At 51.6% G+C, this 16,006-nt stretch overlaps 5 protein-coding genes across 14 annotated transcripts in view; 2 read left to right on the plus strand and 3 right to left on the minus strand.

The window, feature by feature from the left end:
* The window catches only part of LOC119139422 (cullin-1), a 29,469-nt gene that overhangs the window by 5,395 nt on the left and 8,068 nt on the right, over positions 1–16,006 (minus strand). Inside the window, exons 1-2 of one of the 2 annotated variants that reach the window (XM_037280051.1) lie at positions 1,020–1,183; positions 167–258 (exon numbers count right to left, since the gene is read on the minus strand). The exons of the other annotated variant lie outside the window; for it this stretch is intronic. The gene's annotated coding sequence lies outside the window, so the exon portion shown is untranslated. Of the gene's footprint in view, positions 1–166; positions 259–1,019; positions 1,184–16,006 lie in introns of those variants that run through there. 2 annotated transcript variants of the gene reach the window in all.
* On the minus strand, positions 2,410–3,943 carry zgc:194621 (uncharacterized protein LOC795037 homolog). The gene is made up of 4 exons (XM_037280401.1): positions 3,346–3,943; positions 2,971–3,029; positions 2,645–2,728; positions 2,410–2,516 (listed from the first exon to the last, which is right to left on the minus strand). Exons 1-4 carry the CDS (start codon positions 3,651–3,653, stop codon positions 2,410–2,412), a joined length of 558 nt encoding a protein of 185 aa, XP_037136296.1. The 5' UTR covers positions 3,654–3,943.
* Positions 4,236–9,889, plus strand: si:ch211-230g15.5 (polyhomeotic-like protein 3). Of its 5 annotated transcripts, none has more exons than XM_037280045.1 (12): positions 4,236–4,360; positions 4,875–4,973; positions 5,683–6,217; positions 6,361–6,486; positions 6,760–7,027; positions 7,135–7,881; positions 7,958–8,247; positions 8,337–8,508; positions 8,584–8,695; positions 8,773–8,896; positions 8,965–9,289; positions 9,354–9,889. In XM_037280045.1, the coding sequence occupies exons 3-12, from the start codon at positions 5,702–5,704 to the stop codon at positions 9,506–9,508; spliced, it is 2,835 nt and encodes a 944-aa protein (XP_037135940.1). In that variant the 5' UTR covers positions 4,236–4,360; positions 4,875–4,973; positions 5,683–5,701; the 3' UTR covers positions 9,509–9,889. The 5 variants fall into 5 exon arrangements, with proteins under 5 accessions (XP_037135940.1, XP_037135941.1, XP_037135942.1 ...); XM_037280047.1 differs by lacking the exon at positions 4,236–4,360 and having other exon boundaries at positions 4,518–4,973; positions 5,683–5,996; positions 6,066–6,217; XM_037280046.1 differs by lacking the exon at positions 4,236–4,360 and having other exon boundaries at positions 4,514–4,973; positions 8,370–8,508.
* Positions 10,074–11,227, plus strand: LOC119139427 (gamma-crystallin N-B). The gene is made up of 5 exons (XM_037280061.1): positions 10,074–10,200; positions 10,273–10,364; positions 10,443–10,599; positions 10,742–10,887; positions 10,956–11,227. The coding sequence occupies exons 1-5, from the start codon at positions 10,180–10,182 to the stop codon at positions 11,089–11,091; spliced, it is 552 nt and encodes a 183-aa protein (XP_037135956.1). The 5' UTR covers positions 10,074–10,179; the 3' UTR covers positions 11,092–11,227.
* On the minus strand, positions 11,115–15,392 carry nub1 (negative regulator of ubiquitin-like proteins 1). 5 transcript variants are annotated; one of them, XM_037280053.1, is made up of 16 exons: positions 15,241–15,392; positions 14,959–15,160; positions 14,623–14,753; positions 14,083–14,250; positions 13,894–13,958; positions 13,725–13,789; positions 13,416–13,604; positions 13,261–13,349; positions 13,071–13,177; positions 12,827–13,013; positions 12,644–12,751; positions 12,397–12,549; positions 12,164–12,310; positions 12,022–12,087; positions 11,776–11,941; positions 11,115–11,678 (listed from the first exon to the last, which is right to left on the minus strand). In XM_037280053.1, the coding sequence occupies exons 3-16, from the start codon at positions 14,737–14,739 to the stop codon at positions 11,539–11,541; spliced, it is 1,767 nt and encodes a 588-aa protein (XP_037135948.1). In that variant the 5' UTR covers positions 14,740–14,753; positions 14,959–15,160; positions 15,241–15,392; the 3' UTR covers positions 11,115–11,538. The 5 variants fall into 5 exon arrangements, with proteins under 5 accessions (XP_037135948.1, XP_037135949.1, XP_037135950.1 ...); XM_037280054.1 differs by having other exon boundaries at positions 15,262–15,314; XM_037280055.1 differs by having other exon boundaries at positions 14,973–15,351.

The raw sequence follows: 16,006 nt of genomic DNA on the forward strand, positions 1-16,006 counted from the left end.
CCACTCCGTGGTGAAGTTTACTGTGAAAGTGACAGCAAATAAAAGACAATCACACACACAGTCTAAATGTAAACACCAAAATGATTAACCTAAAACATTTTGTCTTATCATCAAAAGTATGCTATGATGTGATATGGGAGCATGTGGAGATAGTGACGCTTCTTACCATGTGAAACTTGACTAACCAGAATGCTTCAAATCTCTTCTGTTTGAGGTGTCGCTGTTGGATCAGATGCAGCCATCAGTCCCACACCAAACCTAGAATATATGAATACATTTTTCAACAACAAACAATATCCATCTCACTGTGTGAAATGCAAAACCCATCCAACACATCCATGATGGTGTCATTTATTTTAAGACACTGAAAGCTATCAAGTTTCACTGATCAATTCTGACATCATGTCAACTGAAAACGATGCAAGTTAGTTGTTTCCCCCAAAGACGCTCCAGTAAAACCCGAAAGTAGATCAAAATTGGAGCAAGTAAGCGAGATAGTTCTTAGGAATCAGATGATAACGATTATCTCCTAGTAGGTGTCCTGTCACGGTCGCGGAGTTTTCACTCCCGTCAGGAAAGAAGTGGCTTGTTCATCGGTTGACAGGTCAAACATTTTAAACGACGCAAGCCGAATAAGTAACTGACATGACAAGTGAGCTTTTTCTCCAGTGGGAGCCTACTACGCCATCGTGCTAGCCGCTTAGCTCGTCGGCTAGCTCCATTAGCCGCGTTAGCTTCGGACGAGCTCGCTTCGAGGACGTGATTAGAGTAAAAGCGGTATCACAACTCGTGTTGGCGCAGCCCTTCCATCACAATCGGGCCCGCTTATCTGAATGTTGTTGCGCGAAAAAGGGTCGTTTGACGCGCTTGTGTTAATCTTTAAAATGGCAGCCAGCCTCCCAATAATGAGTCAGGAAAACACACCACTAGTCGTTAGCATTAGCCGGCTAGCTTACAGCTTGCGGAATTGTCACAAGGAGGGAGAAATGGACAATAAAGACTCCAAAATTGGCCTTTACCATATTTCTAGGCCGTGGAACTCAGTGCGTAATCGTGGTTCGTGGCGGTCCCGGCGGCCGTGCCCTGTTGCTGCTGCCGCCGCTAATGCTGAGTGCGGCGGCTAACTGCTGCTAAGTGCTAACTCGCTTTGCTTCGCACAAAGATCAACTCGCCAAGCGCCGATTCATGCTGCTTTCAGGGACGCTCGGAAATATGTCCTACGCAAAAAAAAAAAAAAAAAGCAGGCAGGCTTTTTCGTTTCAGTATTCGTAAACATTCAGTTGTCAGTCATTATAATTATTCCACCAGTTTTTACCGTTCAGTTCCTTCCACACTTGTTCATAGATTCAAATCATTCCAACAGCATTCCGCAAGTTCCCACTTTCCTCACTATCCCACACGTTAAAGTTTTCCACAATAACAAAGTTTGGAGTGAACAGAAGACATTCAACATAATGAAAGTTCGTCTAAGTGAGTAAGTCAGCTCATTCACAATTTATTCAGAACTATTTTCCGCATAACAATAATGCACCAATTACCAAAACTTTGCATGACAATTCCCAAACTGAAGAGATATTTGACATATTTACCTACTTCTTCCACATTTGTTGACTTATTCAAACCCATTATTCAAACCATTCCACATTCAACATTTCAACCATTTATTTATGTATTGTTATTTTTTCATACTGCTGACAACTAAATCCCCCCCCCCCCCCCCGATCAATAAAGTATCTCCCTACCTATCATTGACACATTTACATTTTGTTGATCTTAATGCATTTTTCATTAAAACAAATATGGAAACAAAGTATTTATTACAACCTGATTTATTATATAATTTCCATTTGCAGCAGAACCATTCAGCAACGATACGATGTAAAATGTCTTTTAAATACCTGACTGTCCACGTTGGATGGAGAAACGCTTGTTCCTCTGAGTAGCTCATGAACGCAGCATTTACGTCACAGGATGGGGTGCTGATGGGACTACAACAATGGCCGCTCGTGTAGTTTTTAAGAATACGCATCGGACATCCGCACACTCGGATATAAATAACGCCCTGGACATGGGAGTTCTATAGCTGGTCAAATGTTTGAGATGAGAACAGAAAATGTTTGTGGAAATTTTGCAATTATTACAATTACCACCATCCTAATATCAGAAAATGATGTTTTGTAATACAGTTCAGCTTTCAAAAAACAGAATGACGATGACTGAGTGATGTTTGAAAAAGGGGAAAAAAATCACAAAGTAAATGTTATATCTATATCATATCTTATACAGGTTTCTATTTGGGTTTTTTTTCATTTCAATGAAGGTCACGTGTTGTCCACAGGAGAAAAGTTGAAATTGTGCACGAAAACGTCAATGTCCCCTCCGGTGGGAACACGCACGTGTGGACTGTTGTCAGGACGCCTTGGTCACATCACAACGCTTCACTTTCTGCTTCCTCTTGGTCTGCATCATTTCCTGCTGCTGCTTCATTCGCACTTCCTCCAGAGTCAAAGACCCCCCTTTCAATACAAACACACACACATACACAATCCCTTTGTTGAATTTCTTGGTGTAATCTGGGGCCAACACTTTATATTTGCACTTGCGCAAATGGTAAGAAAGACGAAGGGGCGTGCTCGGGGCTCACCAACGGTGCTCGACTGGATGTTGACGTACGCCATGGCTCTGCTCAGCTTCAGCTCCTCCAAAGCCGCCAACTCCGCCTTCGCCTCTGCTCAGCCAATCGCACCACCATGGATACAAACAATTCGATTTCAATTCACCCAGAGCACTTGTCAAACGTTACAATCAAGACCATTCAAAAGGGGAACAACAAGGAGGAACCTAATTGACATCTTGGTACGGGGGTCTTTTTTTTTTTTAGGAAATCTTGACTCCTCACATGTCATCATAAGTTTGGCATGCCTGAAAACGATAGTGTTTAGTGGACAAGGCTCGAAAAAGTAGACTTACTTTTCTGGATGTCTCTTCTCTTCTTGGGGTTTGGGGGAATGACGGTGAAGGCCTTGTGGCTGAAAGAAACAAAGAGCAAAAAAATGGGAGTAAGACAACTAAACCATGCGGGACACGATCCCCGTCGCTCACGAGGAGCAGTCATGCCAGGATGCCAGGCCACGTGAAGAGGTCAACATCTTCCGACAGGGCGCTTGATCCAGATTATAGTCTGGTCCGGTCCAAGTCAAAGATCACAACAGCAGCCGTTCGCACACAGCAACAGATGGCACCAGCACGCACACGGCAAAGGTTTACATGTGACCGTCATGCCCACATGAATAGGGCAAGGACAATTTTCTCGACTGAACCCATACGCATTTATTTTTCCCTCACCTGTGAATTCTCAGCTTCTGGACACCGACTCGTCCCTGCCGTCCTGCACACTCGCCGTCCTCCGTACACTTTACATCACAGGCGGCGTCCTGCTGAGCCCAGTCGAGTCTCGCTCGGGTCGCGGTGGATCTGGACCTGCTGGGGCGCTCGCAGGCCGTTTGGGAGTGAGCCTCCTTTTGCGTCAGTCGAAGGCAGCTGGCCGCTCGGTTTTGCCGCACGGGGGCCACTTGTAGCTTGGCAGGTTTGAGCTTGACAGGTTTGGTTTTTCCCTCCACCTCTTTGTGCTTGATCATCTTTGTTGAAGGCATCTTCTTTGGCTCCAGTCCACAAATGTCGCTGTGTGTGGCGGACCTCAGGACCAGGGCTTTCACCCAGAAGGCCTGCAGTTAGGGGTTGGGCGATATGTTTGTCCTTAGTGATGTCATGCTGTCTTTGTTGTATCCTGCCGGAGTTGTTGGCAGACAGTCATGGAATAAAGACGTGTTCCTCACTTCTGTCACAACTTCCCGATGGGGACATCTTCTGCTCCAAAGTGTTTCCTGAGCTCCGTGTTTCTAAAGTGTCCCGGTTGCCATGGAGCTCCGACCACATAAATACCATCACAAAGTGTGATTGATTGAGCATCATTTCCAGCTAAAACCTTCAAAATAAAAATATTTTGCTTTAGTGGGACACTGTGGCTGGGGCTCAGTTCATCTAATACGCCGTCAATCACTCTCTATGAGGTTATAGTATTACCAGAAGGGCAGTATCATGTATTGAGAATGTGACGTCACAACAGCTCATAATTCATAGTGGGCTTTATTTTGGAAGGCATATTTCTGCTTGCCAGAACAATGCTGTTTCAGTCGTGAATTGACGAGGCTGGCACACGAAAGTGTGACGTCGCATTTGAGGATTTGTTGACAAGTCCCTCAAGTGTCACCCGTAGTCTCGCCAATCGCCGTGAGTGTAAGACGTCACCACCTGAACTCTACGTGTTTCAGGAAGTCTTCCGCCCTACAGACTTCAACCAGTAATTAGTCTTGTCGTGATCATAAATTGTTATCGATAAAGTATATTGTATGTTACTGTCAATAATTAGATAAATAATTTAAAACAAAGAAGACAAAATCAAAATTGTTGGCCATCTGTATTAATAATAGTGTTCTTTCAAATCAATGACATTTGTAATCTTTTTATTTGGGATAATTTATACGATAGACCCATACATTGAATCCGAGTTAGATCACGGCACGATGAAACTCGTAAGCCAATGTAGCACTGGTCTGAATGTTTGTTTTGGAGCTGCGTTGCCACATTCAATATGGCGACGACGTTTCCGTACGATTCCGGGCCAAGGCGGGGTCAATGTCTATTTGACATCTCGGGTGACGAGGAAGTCGCCACTGACAGCGACTGCGCTCGTTCAGACTCCACTAATAGCCCTCACCAGTGCACTAGTGCACACCGTCCAGTTCAGTGGAGGGCTGAGCCAACCACTACACTAACCAACCACACGCCCATCTCTCCCTTTGGCTGGCTGGCAGGCTTGCTGACACCGCGAGCGCGTCATCGCGTGAGAATGTTCCGTGGAGCGGATGGAGGAGCGGATGGACCGGGCCGCCGCGCTTCGCTGACGCCAGGAGGCAAGAACCCGCCGAATCCGCCGAGCCGAGTCGACCCAGCTGACACTTGCCTAGCATCACTCGTGTAGTTAGCCTGACACTTTGCTAGCTGAGGCCTGCCTCCGTGTTTTTTTATTATTATTCTAATTCACAGTGAGTCCACATGACGAGCTGGCGCGGCGCTAATCCTCATCATTTTTATTATACGATATGAATATAATAGTAATAATAATGTGTTAGCATGCAGCTGTCGTGCGTTGCCGTGCACCTGCTTGCATGACGAGCTCACCCAATGGGCAGAATGGATTTTTTTTTTCCTCATTGCAAGCTCGATATTTAGCCAAGGCACAAATTTGACGTGCGAAAATTTTCACAGCACAACACCGAAAAAGTGGCTTTACAGATCATCATGGACACTGCCATCTAGTGGAAGAGCATCTAATTGCTCATCCACTCACTACACGTCATTGGCATAGATAGGTGGAGAAATAAATGTATGGATACTAGATTTAATTATTTACAATAAAGCAAAATGAGCTGAATCGAAGCATGCACTGTTCAATTTGTTACTTTCAATTTCATGATGTTATTCCGATTTGTTAGTCAAAGTATCGCATTCACATTAGTTTACCACATAAATGTTGGTTCTTTGGTGGCGGGGATGCCCAAAAGAATTAATAGCATTTCCATTCATCTCAGCCTGCGATCCTAATTGCGTGTTTATTTTTAGATCGTTAAAGCGTTGCAGGATGGACAAGGAGGCGGGCGGCGCGAGCCAATCAGACCGCGGACCGGCCTCCTCTTCCTCCTCCGATTCGGCCGCCGCCGGCACACCAACGCCACCCCGCCTCACACCCAACCCCATGCTGCTGCAGGACTTGCCGGCACCCCCGCAGACGCCCGTCACGTCCTCCCCGCCGCCACCGCTCACTCCCGCGCCATCCCTCTCCACACCCAAGATGGCGGCGGCAGCCAGGACTTCCTCCCCTCACGTCCTGGTCCCCGCCCCCCCTAAACTGACCACCACGGCGAGTTCCGCCCTTCGTACGTACGCTCGCCCCATACTGCCCTGCGCTTCCAAGACCACCGCGCACGTCTCGTCTTCTTCTGTAGGGGGCACCACTTCTTCGCCATCTTTGTCAACAACCGCCTCTTCAGCCAAAACATCCATGGTACTGACCAATGGGAGCACAAGGAGTGTTCCCGCGCCGACCTCCAACACCATTACGCCCTTCCACACGCCCGCTAGTCCACCTGGAAGACAGGTAGATGTTTCATTTAGACAGTTTTGCTGCCCTCTTGTGGCATCTTGGTGGCCAAAGTTGAAGTTACATCAACATGTTAAGCTCATTTGACATCCCCAAGACAAACATTTGTGCTAAGCTAACGCAACAACTGCTGTGTACAGGTGCCACAGCCTCACCCGGCAGGCTCGCCCGGGTCCGCCAGGCACAGGACTTCCCAACAGGCCTTGCTCCTGGGAAAAGGTCTCAAAGGCTCCGGGCAAGAGCAGGTGCTGCTCAGAACTCAGATGGTAAACACGCACAAATGCACAGAAACGTCTGTGGGGATGCCGCCGTGTCCATGGTGACAGTGAAGGCAGCATCCCAAAGGTTTCGCGTTACAGTCCCGCTATGCGCTGTTTGTCGGGTACCATAGTGCAATACCGTGACTTGATCGCGCTGAGCAAGCAAACTGAATTGAGTCGTTGAGCGAGTTTGTCAGAGAGCAAACTGATTAAATAAACTGAAACGTTTTCATTGAGAAAATAAAAACAAAACGTGCCGGCTCTCTTCCTCCGTCCCAGGTGAGCAACGCGGGCACGCCGAGCGGCGCTGTCGGCCGCCGCTTGACAGTGGCCTCTTCTTGTCTCGTGTCCGTTTGTGGCGCGCAGCTTCAGAGCGTGACGCAGAGGCCGCCCCTGCCCGCCGCCTTGGCTGCGCCCCCCTCCCTGCGCCTGAAGCCCCCCGCCTCGGCCCCGCCTCCACTCTCCCGCCCGCAGACGGCGCTCTTCCCTCCTCTGAGGCCACGTCCTCCAACCGCGCCCTGCCGCCACCTGTCGGTACCGCCTCCGAGTAAGGCGCTCTCTTCTGCGGTCGTTTCATTAGGAACGGCTGAAACAATGATGATTTCTTGGAAAGTGGTCATATGCTCACCTCGTGCTTGTCTTTTTCGGTCCAAGCGCTCTACTCGCCGGTGCGAGCCGTCCCTCTGCGCCCCAAACTGCAGTGCGTGCGAGCGCTGTCGCCGTGGGTTTCCGCCGCTCTCCAGACGCAGCCACCGCCGACTGAGATCGGCGTCCTCCCCGTGACCGTCCCGCCGCTCGCCGCTTCGTCCTCGGAGACACCGCCATCCGCATCCAGGCGCCTACAAATTATCGCTCTCTCTTCAGCCCGCCCGCCGCAGTCTGTCGCACGGCCGACTTTGAGCAGACGGGAAGCGCTTCCGCTTTCTCAAAGTGTCGCGTCGCCTCCCCGCCGGAAGGACAGCGAGGCTCCGCCGGCGGGCCTCCACGATGTCCATGTGACTGAAAAAGACCAAAGACGGGAAGATGAGGACGAACCAGTCAAGATGGAGGCGAAGAAGGAAGCTGACCTTCTGGAGAGACAGCAAATGGAGGTGACGGAAGAAGACCACGGTGACCGGGAACAGCCCATGGAGCTGCAAGAGGAAGGCGCCGCCGCTGAGGTGCCATCACCTGTCGCTCGGCCACAAGCGCTCAAAGAGCCGCCGACAGAATCAAACATCACCGAGACTGATCTTCCGGAAGCGCTTCCTGTCCGGCCTCCGGAAGCTTGCGTACGTGCCATCGAGGCGCCGGAACTTCCTGCAGACGGGACCGGCCAGGAGGAACTCTGTGAACGCGTCACTGACGACAGAGGTGACATCATCAACGAGAGCGTGTCGGCGCACTCCGACAACCACTCAGGTAACACGTCCCGTGTTTTGTGCGGACTTTTTTTGTGTTTATTGTCTGAAGTGTGTCCTTATGCAACTTGTTCCAGCATTGTCCAGCCTGTCATCACAGTCCCCACCCTCGTCTCCGTGGACGGATCCCGCGTCTCACGCCGCTGCCCAGCCGCTCAACCTCAGCCGGTCGCAACCGGCCGTCGAGAACAGACGTGCGAGCGAAACCGCGACAGAAGCGGAGCCGCCTCCGGACCCATCGGAAGACGGACCCGAGGACCGAGCAACGGACAGGCCGTGGCAGACCGGGCCGTGGCCTCAAGGCAGAGACGTCTTGACGCACGTGGTCGAAGGCTTCGTCATACAGGAAGGACTGCAACCCTTTCCTGTATGCACGCACACACTCACACAAATGCACGCATGCATACGCGCACACAAGTTGCCATGAAGGTGCAACCTCCCGTCTGCTTGTTTCAGGTGAACCGCTCGTCGCTGCTTTTGCTTCCTCAGGCGGCGCCATCGCCGCCGGCGCAGGAAGTGAACGGGAGTAAGACGGCCGTGACGGCGACAGAGGAGGCGACGGAACATTCTGAACATTCTACAGACTCGCAAGACGAGGACGGCAAAGACGCGCAACAACATGGGACACGTACGGGACTCTTTGGCTGCATTAAGAATCACCGGCTGGTTCGACACGGCCCCATCGGTCATCTTTGCCTTTCAGGAGCTTCCCATTGCGAGCGCACCGTCCTGCACTGCCAGTTCTGCGGCAAGAGAGGCCACGCCCACAACTTCATGCGCTCCAAACGCTTCTGCTCAACTTCCTGCGCTCGCGGGTGAGACTCGGCAGAGCCACAAATCGTTCTTAGGCAAAAGATTAACAACACAACGGTGACACCAAATTTGCCGGCAGGTTCAACGTACGCCTGACCAAGCGGCTGCGGGCGCTGAGCGCCGGTAGCCGTGGTGACAGGCCGACACGGCCGGTTCTCAACAGGGCGCAATCTGTGCCGGGCAAACCGCTCCTGCTCAGACTGGTAACAAACCCAAAAGCACGCCTTCGTGTCATAGCGACCGTGATGTGAACTTTTTGATGCATCCGCAGCCTCGTGATCTCTGGAGCGCTGGACGTAGAGAGAAGGACGCCAAAGAGGACAAGAAAGTTGTGGTGGCGACGGAGGAGGAGCATCGCCAAGAAGACGAGGAAGAGGAAGAGGAGGACATGGAGGCAGCAGGCGAGGAGGAAGAGCAGGAAGACGAAGGGGAGGAGGAACCAGCGGCCGCCGTGTCGACCAGGATGGAGAGTCCGGCGTCAGAGAGAGTGAGGATGTCGCCGGCGGCGACCCCAACCACGCCCACGAGCACCTTTAAGCCCGAACCCTCGCAGTGGACTGTCGAGGACGTCACAGCCTTCATACACACGCTGCCAGGTAAACGCCCGTGCACACACATTTACATCCCGATGCATCCATCCGGTTTATCTGCGCGTTTTAGGCTGTGGCGAGGTTTCGTCGGCTTTCCGCCTTCAGGAGATCGACGGGCAAGCGTTGCTGCTGCTGACCGAAGAACATCTGATGGGCAGCATGAACATCAAACTGGGACCCGCGCTCAAGATCTGTGCGCACATCAACGCGCTCAAGAACCTGTAAAGTGGGAAAACGAGGAGCCGAGGCGCATAAATTGAAAAAGAACCAAGCGAGTCCTTTTGTCCATAAGCTGCTGAAGATTTTCAACATTTAATATATCAAATTTGTCTATTTAGTTTTTTTAGAGTCTGATGTTCATGACAAATCGATCCTGTAGCTCACTTAACCACTGTGTGTGCGAGCGTGAGTGTGTGTGTAAAAACGGCCAAATCCAAATAATAATGAAGATAGGTGACCTTTGTACGTGATTGCTGAAAATGTGATGTTTTTTTTTTTTTGTTTTTTTTTATATATTCTCCACCAACAAAAAAAAAAAAAAAAAAACACTCGGTCACATTTGTATGATATTCTGCTTGGAAATATTCAATAAAGTGATTCATCTTACAATCGCCTTATTTATGGAATTGACGAGCCATGAGTTGACGTCACGTTGCTCCTCCCCCTCGTCACGTCAAGTGCGGGGACGGTGACGACGTCACCGGAGCGGAGGCCTGACGTGTGCGCTTTCCATTGAGACGGAATGTGCGCACGCAGCAGGTTGCAGGAAAGCGCCGACCGCTCACAAAATTCCTTTTGTGTCGGAGCGTGCGCCGGCGTCGCCTGCCTATAAATTGCGGCGTCCAACTTTGGCTGGCCTACACGCCTTACGTGGTGCTGCGTGAGGACGACGCAAAATGTCACAGTGTTCGGGCAAGGTGAGTGAGCGGTCGCCAGCGACCCATCACAACTTGACGGTGAACTCACCGGTGCCTCGTCTCCTTGCGTAGATCACCTTCTACGAGGGGAAATGCTTCACCGGCAGGAAGTTGGAGGTCAGAGGTGACTGCGACAACTTCCAGGACCGTGGCTTCATGAACAGGTGAGTGGCAAAAAAAAAAAAAAAAAAAAGTGCTTTTCCCAACAAACTCGAGGTACCAGCTGTGCGTGTGCTTGTCAGGGTGAACTCCATCCGCGTGGAAAGCGGCGCCTGGATCTGCTTCGATCACCCTGACTTCAAGGGCCAGCAGTACATTCTGGAGCACGGCGAATACCCCGAATTCCACAGGTGGAACTCCCACAACGACCACATGGGCTCCTGCAAGCCTGTCCGCATGGTAACACACACACACACACACACACACACACACACACACACACACACACACACACACACACACACACACACACACACACACACACACACACACAAACAATGAAAGGGAGACTTGTGTGAAAACGTTTTTTGTGCGCTCACAGCACGGAGAACATTACCGCATGGAGCTGTTTGAGGGTCCCAACTTCTCGGGGCAGAGCGTTGAAGTGTGCGACGACTGCCCCTTCCTGCAGAGCCGCGGCCTGGCCAAGAACTGCATCAACTCCGTGAAGGTGTTCGGAGACGGCGCGTGAGTTACCGGCTGCCGCCCGCCCGCTTGTCCGTCCGTCCCTCGGCTCACACGTGTCCCGTGGATAGGTGGGTGATGTACGAGGAGCCCAACTTCCGCGGCCGCATGTTTGTGCTGGAGCGCGGCAACTACAGCAGCCCCAACGAGTGGCAGGCGCAGAACCCCAACATCCAGTCCATCCGACGAGTGGTCAACTATTTCTGAAGCAGCCAAGCAAGCAGACGTCATGAAGAGAAAACTTTTTTTTAATGATTCTTTTCCTTATGTCAACTTCCTCCGGACGGCCGAGCCCAGGAAGTCCGCCACCTTTGCCAAAATAAAAGTCTGACATTGTTTCCTGTCCTGCGTGCGCTGCCATCTCATTTCCTGTTACACGCACGGCAAAACGTCAATCTGTCCATTTGCCGGGGTCCCCGCCGGGCCAGTTTGGGCCGAAAACCACGGACTGCTCACCATGTCGAGGCTCACATTTAAAAAATGAAAGATGTTTGACTCAAATTGTGTCAGGAGGAGGGAGACAGTCCTTTTTAAATGCACATCTAGTAATTTATGTAAAAATAGATTTTCTTTTTAATCAAACATTCTCCTTTCCCCGATTTTTATAATGGAGACTAAGCCTAGTCATGGGATAAATTGGCACCGACCGCGCGGTCAATGCGCCAGGGATCGCGCCAGGTGCGTCTTGATGGTGTTGATGAGCTGCAGCTCCTCCTCCAGCGTCAGGTCCAAGTAGTCGTCCTCGTGACGCGGGATGTCCTCCAGAACCTCGTTCACCAGCTGGCTGTCGTCTGCTGACCCACAATACATTTGCGTCAGCTTTCACATACGATAAATAAAAAAAAACAAAAAACAATGTTCCAACGTTTCAAGAGTTGTGACAAGGCCTACCCGCGGAGCTGGACGAGGTGGCGGGCTCCTCCTCCCAGAAGGACGAGGTTGCCGTGAAGACGGCTCCCGGGTTGTCCATCAGCAGCTCGGTGGCCAACTGGACGTCGCCGCCCGCCAACGCCAGCGCCGCCTCTGACGACGACCGCTCGAAGCCCAAATACAGCAACTGCACATACACGCAAGCGCAACCTTGATTGATCAATCCGTCCGCTGATTGATTTCTGAGATAAAGAGCGGGCGATCCACCTGCTGCAGATTCTCATCCGCGTTCCAATCGGATGTGGTGAGCGTCTGGCTGGCGTCCAGCAGGATCTGAAAGCGAGCGGCAAGAGAAGGTTAGCGCTCGGCAGCGGCGGCCTGCGGCGCCACACAAGGCCAGCACGCTGACTTGGAAGGCTCGGTCCACGTCTCCTTCAGCCCGCCGTAGCGCGGCGGCGGCTTCCCTGGCGCCGTAGCCTGCTTCGGCCAGGACGGCCAAGGCGGCCTTAGTCTGCTGGCGCTTGCGGCGCTCCCGTTGCCTCAGCTCCTCCCTCTCCTAGTCGCCACAGCGACAGCACATGTAGAGGAAATCGCGAGCATGCGTCAGACAAAAGTCTCGAGCGTTAGCTTTGGACCAGTTACCTGTCTCTGGTTGCTGACGAGCATGGCGGCCTCGTGCACGTCGCCGTGACACGCTCGCAGGCCCAGTCGAGCTTCTCGCTCGCTGAAGCCCAGAACCATCAGCTGAGTCATTTTGTCTGCATCGGGACACAAGCGTGTGTACAGCGACTCCACCTGTCGCAAACGCAAAACGGTCGGTGGCTGGCCATCGGCAGTCAAAAGACTGCGGCGATCTTTAGCAGCGGCGTGGTCAGCGAGCGTTTCCTACTTGCTCGAGTTGCTGCTGGGCTTGAAGGTCGTTACCGTCCACGAAAGCCAGCAGGCTTTGCAGGAGGTGCAGGCGCAGGAACAGCGCCTCCTCGCGCCCCGTGTTGCCCTGCACGTACACACAATTTTCAGAAAAAAAACTCTTTGGTTGTTGTTACCTGTATCAATGAACGTGCCCACGTACCTTGATCATGAGCAGCCTCTGCTGCTGCTCACCGTAACATCTGAGGAAGCAGTCCTCGGCCAGTCGCAGACGTTCCCGCCCGTCGTCCAGACACGACAAGGCCTCCAAGGCTTGGTAGCACCAAACGATGTCCAACTGCAGCACGCCGTGGTTGTCGACTGCGCCCAGAAGCTCGGAGCCGCACTCGCTACACCCACAAGCACGTCGTCATCATCATCATTGTCATCCTCCTCTTCCTCCTCACCTGAAGTGGAGGTCAGCCTGCAGGAGGTGACAGAGTGCGTCGTCGTAGCGTTTCCTCTTCATGAGGGCCCGTCCCTTCTCGTGCAGGCCCATGGCGAGGATCAGCGCCTGCAGTGACATCCATTTTGATTGCTCTTGTATCTCACATTTGACTACTTTCACTCATTTGTATAAAAAAGAAGATAACCTACCTTCTTCTCTTTGTGGGGGATCTTGAGCGGGTTTCCCCTCTGGTCAGCGACTTCCAGGAATGGCGCGGTCCGAAGGTCGTCGCTGTCGTCTGTCAATCGCAAGGGTTCCTCAATGTTCCTGAAGAGTTAGCGCGCTAACGCGTGAGGGTGTTTACCTCGCTCGGACAGGATCTCAAAGCCTCTGTGTGTGCGCTGAACGCTGTGGTCGTGCGAGGTGGACTGCGAGGCGTCGTTGGCGTCCTGACAAGTGGACTGGCCAGCAGCGGCGGTGGCAGTGACGCCGCTGGCCTTGAGGACCATCATCTTACTGTGGTTGCGAACGCCCTGCTGGTCCAGGCGCAAACCTGAGAAGGGTTCCAAAACCAACCAAGTTGGAAATTGAAGAAAATAAACAAGATGAAGATGATTGTTTGCATGCTGAATGGGACAAAGCTCCAATGTCTTCCACCATCTTCTCAACTCACCGCCATTCAACGTTTTCCCATTCAGGATCACCTTGAAGGATTTGAGGCTGACTTCTTGGGCGATCCTGCCGCACAGGCCACAGTTTGCTTGTTAGCATCATTGACATACTTGCGTTGGTTCCGTATTGGGTGTGAATGGTGGCAGCAAATGGTATCGGCCACGGCTTACCTGTCCATCAGATCCTGAGCAGACACATCCAGCCTGGTCTCCATAAACATCTTTGACTTGCTGTCCTGGAAGCAGCACAGACACACTAGCACATTTATCGCAGGGGCAACATTCCAGACCGACCCCCAATTGGTAAAAATTCCAAATACAGCTTTAAGCCACCGCCGAAGGGGAAGAATGAGGCTGTACCTTGTGGCAGTCTCGTGGCAGCAGCAGCTCTACGGTGGCCATATTGGTTTCCCTGAAGGTCTGGTTCCGCTGACCTCTCCTCAGCGCTTGCACACGGATGACCTCCAGAGCGCCCGCGACCTCTGACACCTGCATGCGGAGCAGGGCGCCGTAGCGCTCCGCCAGCTCCTGGAACACAAAGCGGAAAAGCAAACAAAAACTCAGGATCGACATCAGAACAAAACGTACACAATTGTGCATGTGACTGCGTGACAAGCTTCAGCATAATATTTGATGGAACGGCAGCACTGTGGATGAGTGGTTAGCGCATCTGCCTCGTAGCACTCAGGTTCACAGTTGGGATTTGGTCACTAGCCTTACTGTGTGGACTTTGCATGTTGCCCTCACCACTTGTATGATGACTATTATCTGACCATTGCGCTGATATCATATTATTGTTGGTTACCACGGTGACTTTGGCGCGCCCTCTGTTGGACACACGCCGTCATAATCAAAACCAATCATGGTTGCACAGGTGATTCGTCAAGGTAAAATGGTGACCTGCGTGTGAGTGTGTCCGGGTTGCTGCGCGTCGAGGGTGTAAGGTGCCATCCACAGTTGGATCTTATCTTGCTTCAAGAGCTTCTTCAGTTTGGCTTCCACGTTCTGCTCCGCCATCCTTCGATGAGAACCTGAGTGACGTCACAGCGCACCCACTTTAAAGTGCAGTCAGTCCGCCGGCTGGCATCGCGTCCGAAAAGTTGCCTTCGTGCTATTAGCTCAGCACGCTAACGTAACGCGAACGTGAAGGATGGGCGCCAAGCGCGAGAACGTCGCCGTTAAAGGGGACGACGTGTACGCTTCCAACGTCTTTTAGTGCAACTTAGAGTTTCTCACCTTGCTCTTCTTACCTTCCCTGCTTGAGTTTCTGCTTGTTCACGTAGAAGACGCGACGCCTCCTGAGATGCACTCAATTACGAAGAGCTCTTCCTAGCCGGGCCGTTCACAGCGACACAAAGCTGCTCCGACATTGCTGGAGGAGTGACGCCACTGTTAAAGAGACGATCTTTTCTGCGGCTTAACGGAAACGAAAGTTGGCCTGAAAAGCAAAAGCAAACGTTAGCGAGGGGTTACCACTATTCTATGTCCTTCTCTGCTCACTTTTCCCCCCACACACACATTTATATGTGGGAATCGAACCCTCGGTGTCGGCACTTAAGGAAGGCAAGTGTATCCCTACACCATCGGCGACTCCCGATTAACTGGCAGATGTGGCGATGTAAACACAGGGCGATCACGTCACGTCCTGTTATTGGCTGACATGTTGGTCGGCCCCTCCGCCGGCAGGTGGCAGCACTAACAGGACAATAAAACAGAACTCCTGACGTGACATTGTGTAATTATTTAAATGTTGACTGGGACTGTAATTACTAGTCCCGAATGCTTTGAACCTTTTCTAATTGGTTTAAATGTATAAAATAGATTATAATTTGGAGGTTTCATAGCTTAATTGTGAGAAATGTGAAAAATAGTTTCCAGATGTCCTGAACGAGCTGAAAATTGCATATGCAAGTTGCAGCAGTTTGAATCGGTGGAGAAAAGTGGTAGAGGTAGAATGGGGAAATTTTAGAAAAGCACGAAAATCATTTTGGGGGAGAAGAATACACGTGTGACTCCTGCTGAAGAGATCCAGATTTGCCTGGTCCATTTCCATTCTCCTTTGTTCATGCTGTACTTGTTTGTGGTACTTTAGCATGCGTTGCAATGACGTTTCCTCGCTGCGAACGTCGGCGCCTGGTCGAATCCGTCGGGACGTTTTGCACGTGTCAAGAAACGTCAAGCTGCCGTGCATCCATCAGCGAGCGCTGAGCTGCGATGTCCGCTCGGGGGATTTGGCCTTGTCCTTCAAATGAAAGGTGAAACGCGCTTTTTCTTGCTGGGTGCA

This window comes from Syngnathus acus, chromosome 20 (assembly GCF_901709675.1).
Source record: "Syngnathus acus chromosome 20, fSynAcu1.2, whole genome shotgun sequence".
Lineage (NCBI taxonomy): Eukaryota > Metazoa > Chordata > Actinopteri > Syngnathiformes > Syngnathidae > Syngnathus > Syngnathus acus.